We start from the raw sequence: 13,805 nt of genomic DNA, 5'->3' as shown, positions 1-13,805 counted from the left end.
CCTCTTGCCTATGAGCTTAGAAGGAATGGGAGAAGGGAGAGTTGGGCATCCTTCACATCTGGGAGTACAGTGCCTAACAGAACGAGGCCCTCCAAAAGCATTTGCTGAATAAATGAATGGAATAATAGATGAATGAATACGTGAGGGAAGAAATACGTGACTGAGGAAGATACATGAAATTACATTTAGATAAGAGACATATGAGCAAGATGTACTCAGTTCAGAGCCTTCTAGAAGGTTCTGTATGAAATAAACATGGGCACAATAAAACTCAGTAGGCTGGGAAGCAGTTGCATCCTTGGCTTGTGCATATGGGGCTGACTCCTTTCGTTAAGAGACACCCCGAGTATAGGAACACACTTTCCTGTTAGGTATTTAAATTACTCAACATATCCGATGCCAAAACAACAGAAACCAAGAGTTGAGATTTATTAAGTTTCCATATAGTAAATAACTTACAATTTTTAACAGTGCAGAGACTTCCACATTTATGTCACTTACATAAGATCTGCCCACACGTTTCTCTGTTAGAAAGAAGTTACCAAGTTCCTTAACTTTATTTTTAGAAGTTGAGTTCTTTGTTTGCTTCTGAATGATCTAACTTAGTTTCTTTTAGCCTGACAAAAGTTTAAAATCAATAGCTTGCTTAAAGCTGTGCTATAATGGCCCTGAGTTTAACACAGCCCAGCTGGAAATTTCGACCTCAGTGAATGACATTCACTAAGCCAAAAGTTGAAATGTGCTTGTAGGTACAGAACCAGATGCTTTGAATTTGGTGAGACCCCAGTAGTCCATTGAGTTTGTCTGTGGCATGCTCTTCCTGCTGAAAGATGGGTGAGTGAGAGCTCCATGATCTTGACAGCATGGCTTTCCCCTCTTCTCAGCTAGAAGATGACATACTGGTGGCCATTTCACTGGCTATGTAGCCCCCAAAGCTTTGTGCTCTCTGGGGGCATTTTGCAGCTCTTTTTCATCTTGGATTATTTTTATTTTTTCCTCTCCCCACCCTGATTTTATTTTTCAACTTTAAAATAGGACAAATGTTCTGACCCTGTCAAAAATGGAAGCAAGATTCCTTTTAATGAGCTCATCCGAGGACAATTCTTGTGTGTGTGGTAGTTTATTAGTAAGGCTAATCTCTGCTTATAGATTTCATACTATGGCTTCCACTGAAATATCCTTAAAAGGGATGTACTGCTCACTGCTCATTCCAAATAACTGATGGAGATTTGGGATTCTGATTATAAAATAATGATCCAGCTCTCCCTCTGGGAATGCATCTTAGGAATCCCTACTATTGTAATGATAGGTCTTCTAAAGCACCTATGGCCACTGCCTAAGAATGGATTCCTTGCTGGAAATTATCTTGGACAGAAATGCCATCCCTTCATGGTTTTGGACAAACCACATTTCTCTGTCCTTAACTTCTCCAGCTGGCGTATGCCTTGGTCAGCAGGCCAAATAGGAATGTGATCTTCTCAGCTGCTTTGGCTCTGCTTTGCTTTCCATATGCATATTCAGTTGGTTGCAGTTCACAGATGCACTGTGTGTGTGTTGTGGAAGAAAAACATTCACAAAAAAAGGTAATCAAACTTAGTTTACAACATACTGATCTTAATTGGTGTCCTTGTGCTTCTGAGCCTTTTCTTGAGCAAAGGATAGTAAGTTGGAGTCGGAATTTGCAGGCATGGCTTAAAATGAATCTGGATCTTCTCTGTAACATCTAAATTTGTAGTGACAGTTTTATCTTAGTAAAGTGAATGGGAATGTTTTTCTTCCCTTTTGTGTATCAGTTATGATTATGGGAGAAGGAAAAAGCTGGGTGAAGAGAGGAAATGGGAGAAGAGAGAGGAAACATACATATCAACAAGAGGAAAAGAAAGGGTGGGAAATAATTTTGTGTTGAGATTTCATTGTTAAAATCAAAGCTCTAGAGCAAAGTACTCATTCATTTCTAGGGATAAGCATGGATCTAGGGAGTTGTTCTTTCAATTCTTCCTTTGGCAGCCCTCCCTTCCCCCTTTGTGATCTCTCATAGTTAGGGTGCAGTTATGCCGGAAAGTAGAAAGGTGGTGCTGGGTCCCATTGGACAGATTCTGGATGCTCACTGTTGCCCTTGGCTTGACTTTCTCAGGCAAAAGACCCCCACTCTACACACTGGGACAGGGGGACTTGGGCTAGTGCATTTCAGAATGAGTCGTGCGCCAGTGAAATAATTCTATCAGTGAGTCCCCTTACTCACATTGGCCACCGCAGTGGTGAGGAAACATCTGAAGTGTCTCTTGTTTTTGATCCTTCTATGAATCATACCAGTGCCTACTGCGACATCCAGTGACAAAAGAAGAACACAACTGCGGCAATGTGGCTAATGAATTTCAGGGTCCTCGTGATGGAATTTATCGAAATTAAGGGTTACATGTGTAAAATCCAACTTGCTAAGGAGGAGAATCAATATTTATTAAGTCAATATAATGCCAATGATGGCAGATCATATGTATTCAATGCTTCTATAAGCCTGATCCTGTGCTAGAAATTTTCCACACATCTCCTCATTTAGTCCACAGGAAACCCGTCAGGTGGTTGCTCTTATTACCCTGACATATAAACTGAAGAAAAACAACACAGAAAAGTTATGGAAACTTACTAGGATGATGCAGTGACTCTTACATCTGGACTGAACTGAGAAACAGAAAAAGTCTAGACCCTAATTGTTTAAAATTATATTTTAATTTAGTGGACTTAAGTAGTAATTCCTAAATATGATTCTTACAGATGGACATTTTCTTATGACTAATTAGTTCAAGGTAAAAGAGAGTAATATGCTACTTTATAGAACGAAGTGTGAAATGGTAAAACAAAATGGTCAGACACGTAAATTTTGATCATCTTTTCTTTTATCTGCAAGTCATTTCCTTTATGTTTCTCCTCCTATAAGTCACTGAAGGGGCACAGTCACTCCAACTTGCAGTCAGAACCCACCATTTGCAAACACCACATTTAAATTTGGTGAGTTGCATGATCTTCTTTCTGGTCCTCCAAAATCTCAGAAATGGAAGCCAGTGAAACCAGATACTCCAGAAATGCACAGACAGGGAATTCTGATCTAAAGTAACCACACTGCAAATCTAATCCTGAGAAGGAAAAAAAAAAAAGGTTTGCTTCATTTTTCCGCCTCACAAATCTCATGTAGCAGACTGCAGTAGGGTCTGCAAGATGGCTAACTGCTGAGTCTTTGATTTAATGAAAACTTAGGGAAAGCAATTCAACTCACTGCAGGGACTGCTTTGTTCTTCCATTATGATTCTTTTTTAATGAGAAAGATGATTGTAAGGATAAACTCTATTCCTCTGAATTCTTACACTAATTACATACAAAGCACTATTTTGGCAGAAGGGGACTTATCTCCTTCAGGCAATACAGTTATCATCTTGTAACCACCCTTCAGTCTCCCACATGAACACTGGAGCTTCGTGCCAGGAATGAGTGTTGCTCTATGCCAGCTCTCAGCATGGATAGGTGACTGCTTAAAGATTTCCAGAATTAACAGTCAACGTGGACTCCAGATAAGACAGAGAGACAATCCCTCCCTCCAAGCTTATGGGCTGTTTGGAATGAAAGAATCAGAAGCGCATCCCTTAAACGAAGTATTTGGCATGGGGAGTGAGGGAGGGTTTGATGTATAGAGTGTGTGTGTGCATGCGTGTACATTTATAAGATGATACATTAAGAGGAGAAGCAGTGTTGCACACTCATGTCATTTTCCTTTCATCTAAAAGTCATTTAAGTGATACTGAAAGTTCTGTGCAAGGTCTCACTCTATTTGAGATTCATCACTTGAGCACAAACAGGACATGCTCTGTTGGGTACTCTTAACTTTGATTAAGACTGTGGAAGACTTGATTTGGTGCAGATTCACCCTGTAAGCGCTGCATATGTATGCAGTGTGTGTATTTTTGCTTTGTTTAGTGGGTTATGAGCTTGATAAATAACAGTTCATGTCACATGAGCAAGGTCCTTGGAGCAGGGGTTTTTTTTCCCCCCTTTTGGAAACGATACTCATTCTTATAGTCTAAAAGCATGCCCTATGAAGTGAGAAGTTTTAATGCTGACCTCCTAATATCCACAAGTGATTGAAGGAATAGCTACTATAGTTTCCCTATTGGAAACTCTGGGCCTAACGAGACATTATTTTCTCATGGTAACCATGGAGGGATAGTGAAGAGTCAATTAATTCTTTTTCATTCATTTTGTTTGGCCTTCGGTCAGGTGTATTAAAGTATAATTTACCTGTGGTAAAATCGATTTAAGTGCATAGCTTGAAGAGTTTTAACAAATGTATATAGTCCTGTAATCTCTACAACAATCAACATCTACAGAACATTTCCATTACCCGGAAAGTTCCCTTGTGCCCCTTTGCAGTCAGTCTCCCCTCCCACTCTGAGGCTTTGGCAACCACATATCTATTTCCTCACTTTATAGTTTTGCCTTTTCCAGAACATCACATTATTACCCAGTATTTAATTACACAGTACCAGAGTTTTCATGTCTGCCTTCCTGAACTTATCATAATGCTTTTAAGGTTAATCCATATCATTGCATGTGTCGGTAGCTTATTCCTTGTCATGGCTGAGTGGTACTCCATTGTATGAATTTACCACAATTTGTTTATCCTTTCACAAGCTGGTGAGCATTTGGGTTGTTTACAGTTTTTGGCCATTATGAATAAAGCTGCAATGGACATTTGTATATAGTTCTCTGTGTGCACATCATGTTCTTATTTCTCTTGGGACAGTGTGATTGATGGGTCATATTTAAGTGTATATTTAACTTCATAAGAAACTGCCAAGCCATTTTGCAAAGTGGTGGTATCATTATGCATTCCCAGCAGCAGTCTATGAGAGTTTCAGTTGCTCTTGCTAGAACCAGATTCTAGCTTTCTGTTGTGATTTTCTCTAATAATTTCCCAGCATGGTTTGTGTATATTCCCTTCTTCTTCCCTCCCTCCCCTGTTCCCACCTTTTCTTCTCTCTTCCCCAACAACATAATCATAATTCCTATCTACCAAAGATTCATCTGAGCACCTCAGTTCCTAAAGTACAACCTTTCTATACTATGGGGACTAGAACACTCCAATCATACTTAAGTAAAAATAAATGCAACCTGATAAGGAATAGGAATGGAGGTCTGCCAGGTAATTTCCCACACGGGAGAATTTTTAAGAGGCCAATGAATATTACCTCAACAGTCGTAGGTAAGTGACGGTAGTATTTGCCCCCACAACTTCCAAGGGAGTTATAATTCAGTATTTACACTTGCCAAGTGTTTTCTTATACTGCCAACTCACTCCTTCTCCTCACTGACCCAAAGTCCAACCCAAAGTCCTTCTCAGTGATATAGTAAAGGTTATCCAGAGAATTGGAAACTGAGCTATGTGTGAGCATAACTTGAGCTTTTGCTCTGAGGAAAATCCTGGATCCTGCTTTAACTTTTTTCACTGCTCTGGCCCATGTTGTCGACCTCCTATGGTGTGGGTCAAAGAACATTCCAGTAAAGGCAAGGGGCAAAAATTCACAGAGGCACAGCAGTATTAACAGAATTAGGGAAATGAGATCCACAGGGGACTCTAAGATCTGATAGACTGTGAAATGCCAGATACTTATTTCCAAGACATCATTGTGGCTCTGTGAGAAGTCTATATTATTTTGTATGAAGTCCTACATTTCCTCTAATTACAGAGATATTTTTAATCTTGCAACATTGGTAATTAAGAATTTAGCCTATGTAATTGTATGTAAGGAGTGCAGTGTTTCTGAAAAGAACATATATGAAGCCTGTCTGGTGTGGGAAAAGGTAACAATTACTTACTGATTAATGTTTCCCCAGCCACCACCAAAAGGAGAAATGCTTTTTTTGGCACAAATTCCGAGAAGCATCTTCATTTAAAATGCTGAGGGCTATGGGACTGGACCATTGGGCCATGAATTGCATCTAGCTGTTATGTGTAGACAAAGCTGTCATTTTTATGTATTTCTTTCATCTGTCTTGCATTACTTGAGTGCCCTGGGTAGGAAAAAGGAGATGGTGGGTAGGATGGGCAGGGAGAGAGCAAGTGCTTGAAAGACCTGAACAGAGTTCATTTTTCAGCCTCCCCACTTAAAAGTGAAATTTGAACTAGGATTTCTATCTTCTGGAATTTAATGTCCAAAATGGGTATATTTTTCATAAAAAGTATGGCATGTGTTTACTTTTCAGTATTCTTTCTTTAGAAAAAGTCAAAAGGATTACACATGGTGATGTTTTGATGAGTGCTCTGTTAGTACATTAAAGACCTGTCTCTTTTTCACACTAACATAAAAAAAATATATCAATGATTCAATAGGTACTTTAATGTCTATGTTTCAAGAATTTTCTGAAAAGCAAAATACATGCACAACCCATCATATTGCTTTTAGCTGGAAGCTTGTCTTTTATTCAAAATTGGAAGAGCTTATAAAAATATCTTTCAATGAAAAAGCAGAACTTATAAAATGAGTCACCAGGAATATATCTAATGACAATCTATGGTGGCCACATTTCTTTTCTTTCCAAGGTCTGTATATGAAATGAAGCAGATACTTCTCTTTCTATTTGTGCTTTCATTACTGATACCCATTTTTTTTTCATCACCATGCCTTAAGGAGGAAAACATGGATTGAAAGTGTTCCCCCCCCCCCCTTAAGTGTCCTGCCTTGGCCCCACAATTCTTTCCTACCCCATCACAGAGTAAACTGTGAATGAAAAAATAAAGAGGAATTAGAGAGATAGGAACTGAGGAAAATTGGCAGAAGAAGAAAAGAAGGAAATTATTGACTGTTTAAAAACTGTTGTTTACATTCACTCAGAAGTTAAAAATTGCCAAAAGAGAAACCATAGGTATCTATTATTTAAGAGCTGCTGAAAGTACTTCTGGGAAGCAGCAGGATTCTTAAGATAATTGGTAAGAGAACTTTATGGGTAGAAAGTCTAATAACATATTTTTTTTTCCTTGATATCCTATCCTCACCTTTGTTTTTAAAAGCCTGTCACATTTCTTGCTTCTACAACATAAATGTGAGAATGGCTGGGCTTTAGTTAGACCCCATCCTGTTCTTCTTTCTTCTTTCTTCTTGTTCATAGTTTTTGCTTTTTGTGTTTCTCTGCTTCCTGATTTCAGCTAGCATTGCATGGAATTTTAAGAAAAAAAGTAGACATGAGGAAGAGTCTTCTTTTGAGAATTTCCCAGGCAAACCCATCAGTTTCTGGGAGGTTCACTACACTTTCCTAGTTATATTCCTGTGAGATATTGGTCTCTGCTCTCAGTTCCTGGCACAGAGCTCCAAAAACCCTTGTGATTTCCTAATAAGAGTACTTAGGAGCATCTTTTGTTCTAATATTTGGTCTTTGACCTTGGTTCCTGTCATAGAGTTCCCAAATCCCTTGGGATTTCCAGGGTGATAGCCATATCTTTTGTTCTAATGAGGTTACTCTTCCTAGGCTCCAGGATAGGGACTGGTTACCACAAAGTCCAAGCCATGATTAGAAGTTTGGATTTTTCAGCCCCATCTCTCCATTCTCCAGAGAGTGAGAGGGGCTGGAAATGGAGTTAATGATCAATCATGCCTACATAATGATCTCCATAAAAATGTCTAACATAGAGGATTCAGAGACCTTCGGGGTTGATGAATAAATACATGGTGATATGGAAAGAGTGGCCTATGCAGACAGGCATGGAAGCTCCGTGCCCCCTCCCACGTACTTTGTGCAACTCATCTATTTTATCTGGATGTTCATGTATATCATTCATCATATTCTTTTATAATATACTGATAAACAGTAATGAACTGTTTTCCTGAGTCCTGTGAGCCACTCTACTAAATTAATCAAACTCAATAAGGAAGCTGTAGGAACCTCTGATTTACAGTCCATTAGTCAGAAGCAGAGGCTACAACCCAGACTTGCAATTAGCATCTGAGGTGAGAGGGGCAGTCATGTGAGGCCGAGCTCTTAACTTATGGGATTTGACACTATCTCCAGGTAGACAGTGTCAGAACCTGGCTGACTGTAGGACACCCAGCTGATGTCACAGAACTGCTTGGTATGAAAAACACCAGGCATTCAGTGACAAAAGTGTGTTAAGTGTGGTGATAGTGTGAGGGTAAAGGGAAGACACAGGAAGAGAACTGAGTTTTTCTTTACAATTCATGACGCCCAACTAGGTACACACAGCATGAGTTTGGATTTCAGGCATCACTTCAATGAGGACATTTCAATTGCCTGAATAACTTCTCTAAAGTGGTTACTCTTAACCACTTTATTTACTTTAGCTCATTTTTATTATATATATAAATATAAATAAATATTATACATATTTATTATAGCTAAATTCTCAAACTTGCTGCTGCGTCAATGCAACTACTTGTTTGAAGTACATTTTTTTTCTATAAAGTGGTATTACTGAAGCTCTTTGCTATAAACAGCAAAAACTTTATGAATGTTGGAAACATCTGTAATAACAACCTAGTACCAGTCAAGGAAAGGGTCAGACATAAAACTTGTTCAACAAGACAAAGTTTTTAAGGACGGAGTCACACTTTTTTGGGAACCAATTTAATAATCAAGGACAAGTTCAAAACTCCAGCCTGAACCAGAGTTATATTGGAATTTCTACTGGAACCTGTTGCTTCAGAGTCTTTGGTCACTGGTTCAGTGAGCATCTGATAAAGAGAACTCAGTTTAACTTTGAAGTCAAATTTCCACAAGGCTTTTGCCATAATACCAACCTGAAGGCTCTTGAAGGGCTTCTTGCATTTATCACATTGTAATCACATGAGACGATCATAACTTTTTAGAAGATGTATGGTTAAAATGATAAGGAAATATTTGTTTAAAAATACATTCCCGATGGGGTGCATGGGTAGCTCAGTCGGCTGAATGTCCGACTTCAGCTTAGGTCATGATCTCACAGTTCATGAGTTCCAGCCCTGGGCTTGCTGCTGTCAGCCTATCAGCACAGAGCCCACTTCAGATCCTCTCTCTGCTTCTCGCTCTGCCCCTCCCAAGCTTATGTTGTGTCTCAAAAAATAAATAAATAAATAAATAATTATATATATATATATACATATATATATGTATGTATATATATATATGTACACATATATATACACACACATATATATATACACACATACATATATACATATATATACATATATATATATGTATATATATATATATATATATATATATATATATATATACATATATACATTCCCGAGACTAACTTCTTGCAGTTTTGTGGCCTAAGGTGTGTCAAATTAAATGGTGGCCCAGTCAGGTTAGGTGACGTCTGTGCCGGGAGAATTGGAAAGACAGTAATTTTGCTCAGTCCTAATCTGCACCCTTGTGGGAGGATCGGTCAGAGAGCACCAGGAAAGGAAAAGAAATTGTGGTTGTGAGAGCAGCTCCCTTGCACACACCAGACTTTCCATCCTTTCCCCCTCTTTGCTCTGTTGTTCATTCCCTCTCAAATCTTGAGGTGCCCAAAGGAAAGAGATTATTATGTCTCTAGAACATAGAATGGAATCAGCCTATACAAAATTAATGTAATTACTATGTTGGTTTCCAGATGTTAGCTTAATGCCAGACTATTAAAACTTTTAAAGATGAAGATTAAAACAAACATCGTGAGTAAACACCCAAATAAAGCCATGTCAGTGAATCTAGTGATAATCTGAGGCAATGGCAGAAATCTCTAGATAGGGTATCTGAGACATTGCTTCTGGACATCACTGACTGGGATAAACAAAATTCACTCAGGCTCTCTTCAGTCTTCTCTCCAAAGAGCTTCCGAATTCTTTGTCCTAGTCCTTGGCCTCTTGCCAGTTGTGTCTCTCCCCACCCCACCCCCATTCCCCACCACCATCTACCCTCCCCACCCAAAGCTGAGACCGCATTTTCTTGACTTCGCTGTTGTGCCTCACTAGACCTTGCACCAGTGCTATTTTCTTATTCAGGGTTTTGAATTTCAAGCAAAAACCCTCCATTTGTTCAAAAGTATCTTTTCTTCCTCCAGCCTCCCCTAGATCCCACATGGGGTTCAGGGAGTCCAGGAAGCACGTGACCTGGCCTAGCATGAGCCTTACAGCTCCTAGTTCTACAGCCTGGAGCAGGTTCTGGACACAGGGGCACCGTTTCCTAATTTACAAAATTTTGGATAATAATACCTATTTCTTTGGATTGAAGAAATAAAGGAGATAATAAAGGAGATACATAGTGTTTGGCACATTATGGAGTCTTGATAGAAGGTACTGCTATAAACTTTAGGTCTTTTGCTACATTTAGTTTTCTACGCTTCCCTGTTTGTACCTATGACAGTGAAATTTTCTCTCTGTTTCTTAGATTGGCTTGGTTTACTTTTTTCCTCACCACTTCCCTATGATTTTTGTGGGTTTTCTTGTTTGCATTTGTAGTGTTCAAACTGTTAGCTTCCATATATCACCCTGAGGAAATAGAAGTCAGACTCAATGTCTATAGCTTCTGTAGCCTGAGGTTTTAGTTGAAATATTATTTTTTTTAAAAAAAATTTTAATGTTTATTTATTCTTGAGAGAGAGAGACAAGGACAGAGTGTGAATGGGGGAGGGGGAGAGTGAGACACAGAATCTGAAGCAGGCTCCAGGCTCCGAGCTGTCAGCACAGAGCCTGACGTAGGGTTCAAACTCACAAACTGTGACATCACGACCTGAGCCGAAGTCAGATGCTTATTCTTAGATTAATGTCTACAGATATTAAATTAAAAAACAAACAAACACCGATAATGCAATTTTTTGATAAGTTTCAAATGAATTCCAATACTTTAAACAACTCCAAAGTTAAACTGGAATTCAGTCCCAACTGAATAAAATCTAGAATTGGCCACATAGTTATAATTAAACAATATTATTCTGGATGGCCATTTAAATAAGGAAGTGTAAAAATGAAATACTCTTACAGTTCTTATAAAAGTTTCAAAAAAGTATGACTATTAGAATTGATGCATATAGCTATTCCTATATCCTTATTTATTATTAAGATATAAAATTATCTTCAAACATGTTAATGGTTATTTTTCAATGCATATTTCACATTCAACAGCTTCTAGGGGTGAATTGTTGGCTATCTCCATGCCAAAGGAATAAAAAAGAGTGTTTACACCAGATTCAATGGTATAATCATAAGGATCTGAATTACTCTCCCCAGAGATACACCCCCAAAGATTTCAACTGCAATTGCCAAATAAAAAGTTTTTCTTGCATTGATTCTTGGAGGACTTGTTTTCTTGCTTTAGCTATTTGAAGTTTAGACAGAACATCTCATTTGACCAATTGTGGTAGTTTTCTTTCCTTTCTTTTCTCTTTTATTATTACTAGAGTTGTTTGTGTTTACTATTTTTATCTTTCTTGTGACACTTTCCCAAAGAACATACATTTGTCTGTAATTCCCTTGGATTTCTGAGGACTAGCATTACTGAGGACAGCTGCATCAGGCCTTTCCATGGTCCAGGGGTATAAGGGATGTTAACAGAAATTCAAATAGTGAGCAATTGTACATTTTGCCTATACATGCGTTTCCTATTTCCTGCTGAATTCACATAATTTATGCTTCTTTGTGATTTATTTATTCATTTTGTTTGCTTTATTACTGCAAAATAGAAAAGCAAGAGTTGAGGTTTTGAATTGTGTTATGATGCTGTAAGTGACAAAAAGTTAATTTAGTCATGGCTCATCATTCTTCTAGATGTCTATAAAAAAGGAACCCAGCTATATTCCAAGCTACATATGGGTTTTTGCATGCTTACCTTGTCTGACGGCTAGTGTGGTGGTATAGACCAAGAAGAGAAGGATGTAATTGAGGAAACTCTGGAAGACTGGTGTATTGGCATGGAAATCTTCTGACAGGTACTTGCTGGTCAAGCCAATTCCACAAATAAGAAGGGATAACACCTGGCCCAGAGCCACAGAGATTAACATCTCCCTGGAAAAAATATAGGAAACAGTGAAGATCAGCAGGAAGTCCACTGAAACAATAACAGTTAAAATTTATTGAGTACTTGTGCCATTCACTAGGCTAGGTGCAATACATAGTATTTGTTTTCACCCATCACAGCAACCCTATGAGCAGGGTGCAATTATTAGTGAGGTTTTAAAGAGGAAAAAAAAAAACAGAGTTTACAGGAGTTAAGGAATTTGTTCACTGTCATGTAACGAGGAAGTGGCAAAGCTGGGATTTGGGACCAAATCTCTCCAAGTGATCCTGGCTTCTAGCCACAGGACTCTGGAGCCTTGGAGGAAATTAACATCGTCGGTGATGCCCACCATAGCACTAAGTGTTCAGAAACCCGACAGAACACTTGCACGCTGACAAAGAGGCACCATACTGTAACCTTATCTTCAGGTTCTCATACCAGTAATGAAAGATTCTTTTGTTTATAGATTGAAATCTGGGATCCAGGAACACTTAGGGGAAGGGGCTGTACGAACCCCAGAAAATCCAGGAGGACCATCTCCTCTCCATTCCCAGATTTTGGATCTTACTTTGCTCTAGTAAAGACTGATAAGCATTAGTCTTCACTCTCCTCTACACAAGATACTATTGCTTGCATGTTAAAAAAGTTATTCATGAAGCAAATTTACTGAGGTGATATAATAAAACATTTCAAATTCTGTGAATATTTTCTGTGGCTTTTAAATAGGCATTGAACAGCACTGTAGTAAGGACTAGGGGCAAGAGTCAAGGGGTTCACTATGCATAGAAATAAAGTGCCCATATGGGCTTTATGATCACATAAATCTACAGGATCCGACACAGGAAGAGCCCCTGGAAATATAAAGGAGGCTTCTGCCTTCCCCAAAAGTCTCATCTGACTTTCCTGGTTTATTTATAGAAACAGCAATGTAAAATAAGCAAAGAATATTATTTCTAAACATAAAAAAAATTAGTCAGAGGATACGTGATGTTACATATTTCCTCCCCCGTGGCAGATGTGAATCCATCTTTCTGGAAGCGGCACAGAGTCCTGGACAGATACCTTAGTGGTGTCTTGCTTAAAACAAGAAAAAAGAATGGGGTGCCGGAATGGTTCAGTCGGTTAAGAATCCAACTCTTGGGGCTCCTGGGTGGCTCAGTCAGTTAAGCGTCCGACTTAGGCTCAGGTCACGATCTCGCGGTCTGTAAGTTCGAGCCCCGCATCGGGCTCTGGGCTGATGGCTGGGAGCCTGGAGCCTGCTTCCAATTCTGTGTCTCCCTCTGTCTCTGCCCCTCCCCCGTTCATGCTCTGTCTCTCTCTGTCTCAAAAATAAATAAACGTTAAAAAAAAAAAAAAAAAAGAATCCAACTCTTGATTTCGGCTCAGGTCATGATCCAAGGGTCATGGAATTGAGCCCTGCATCAGGCTCAATGCTGAGCATGAAGCCTGCTTGAGATTGTTTCTCCCTCTGTCCCCCCTCCTTCTCTCTCTCTCTATATTAATAAAATAAAAGAGTAAATATTTAAAAAAATAAGAAAAAAAAGAAAGAAAGGAAAAAGAAAAAAGAAAAAGGCATCTATCACATTTTGGTCATTCCATTTGTTTCAATGAGGAGGAAAACTGGAGCAAGGCATGAGGGCCCGTAGAAAAGGCTTTCCTGAGGATAACCTGTAACATACTGGTAGAGGCTTCTCCTTGGTTGCCCTGTTTCCAGGTATTGGGCCTGACCCCTGAACTCAATCTTTATAAAGGGATCAAAGAGATATTTTTACACGTATATTCTA

At 38.9% G+C, this 13,805-nt stretch overlaps 1 protein-coding gene across 4 annotated transcripts in view; it reads right to left on the bottom strand.

Annotated features, from left to right (window-relative positions):
* SLC35F1 (solute carrier family 35 member F1) overlaps positions 1-13,805 on the bottom strand; it is a 442,526-nt gene that overhangs the window by 143,935 nt on the left and 284,786 nt on the right. For all 4 annotated transcript variants that reach the window (XM_042987078.1, XM_042987076.1, XM_042987077.1 and 1 more), the window contains exon 2: positions 11,854-12,029. In XM_042987078.1, the coding sequence (XP_042843012.1) occupies positions 11,854-12,025 (172 nt within the window). In that variant the 5' untranslated portion in view covers positions 12,026-12,029. The remainder of the gene's footprint in view (positions 1-11,853; positions 12,030-13,805) is intronic.

This window comes from Panthera tigris, chromosome B2, assembly GCF_018350195.1.
Source record: "Panthera tigris isolate Pti1 chromosome B2, P.tigris_Pti1_mat1.1, whole genome shotgun sequence".
Classification (NCBI taxonomy): Eukaryota; Metazoa; Chordata; class Mammalia; order Carnivora; family Felidae; genus Panthera; species Panthera tigris.
The sequence above is the reverse complement of the archived record's forward strand: the minus strand, read 5'-3'. Positions and strand labels throughout refer to the sequence as shown.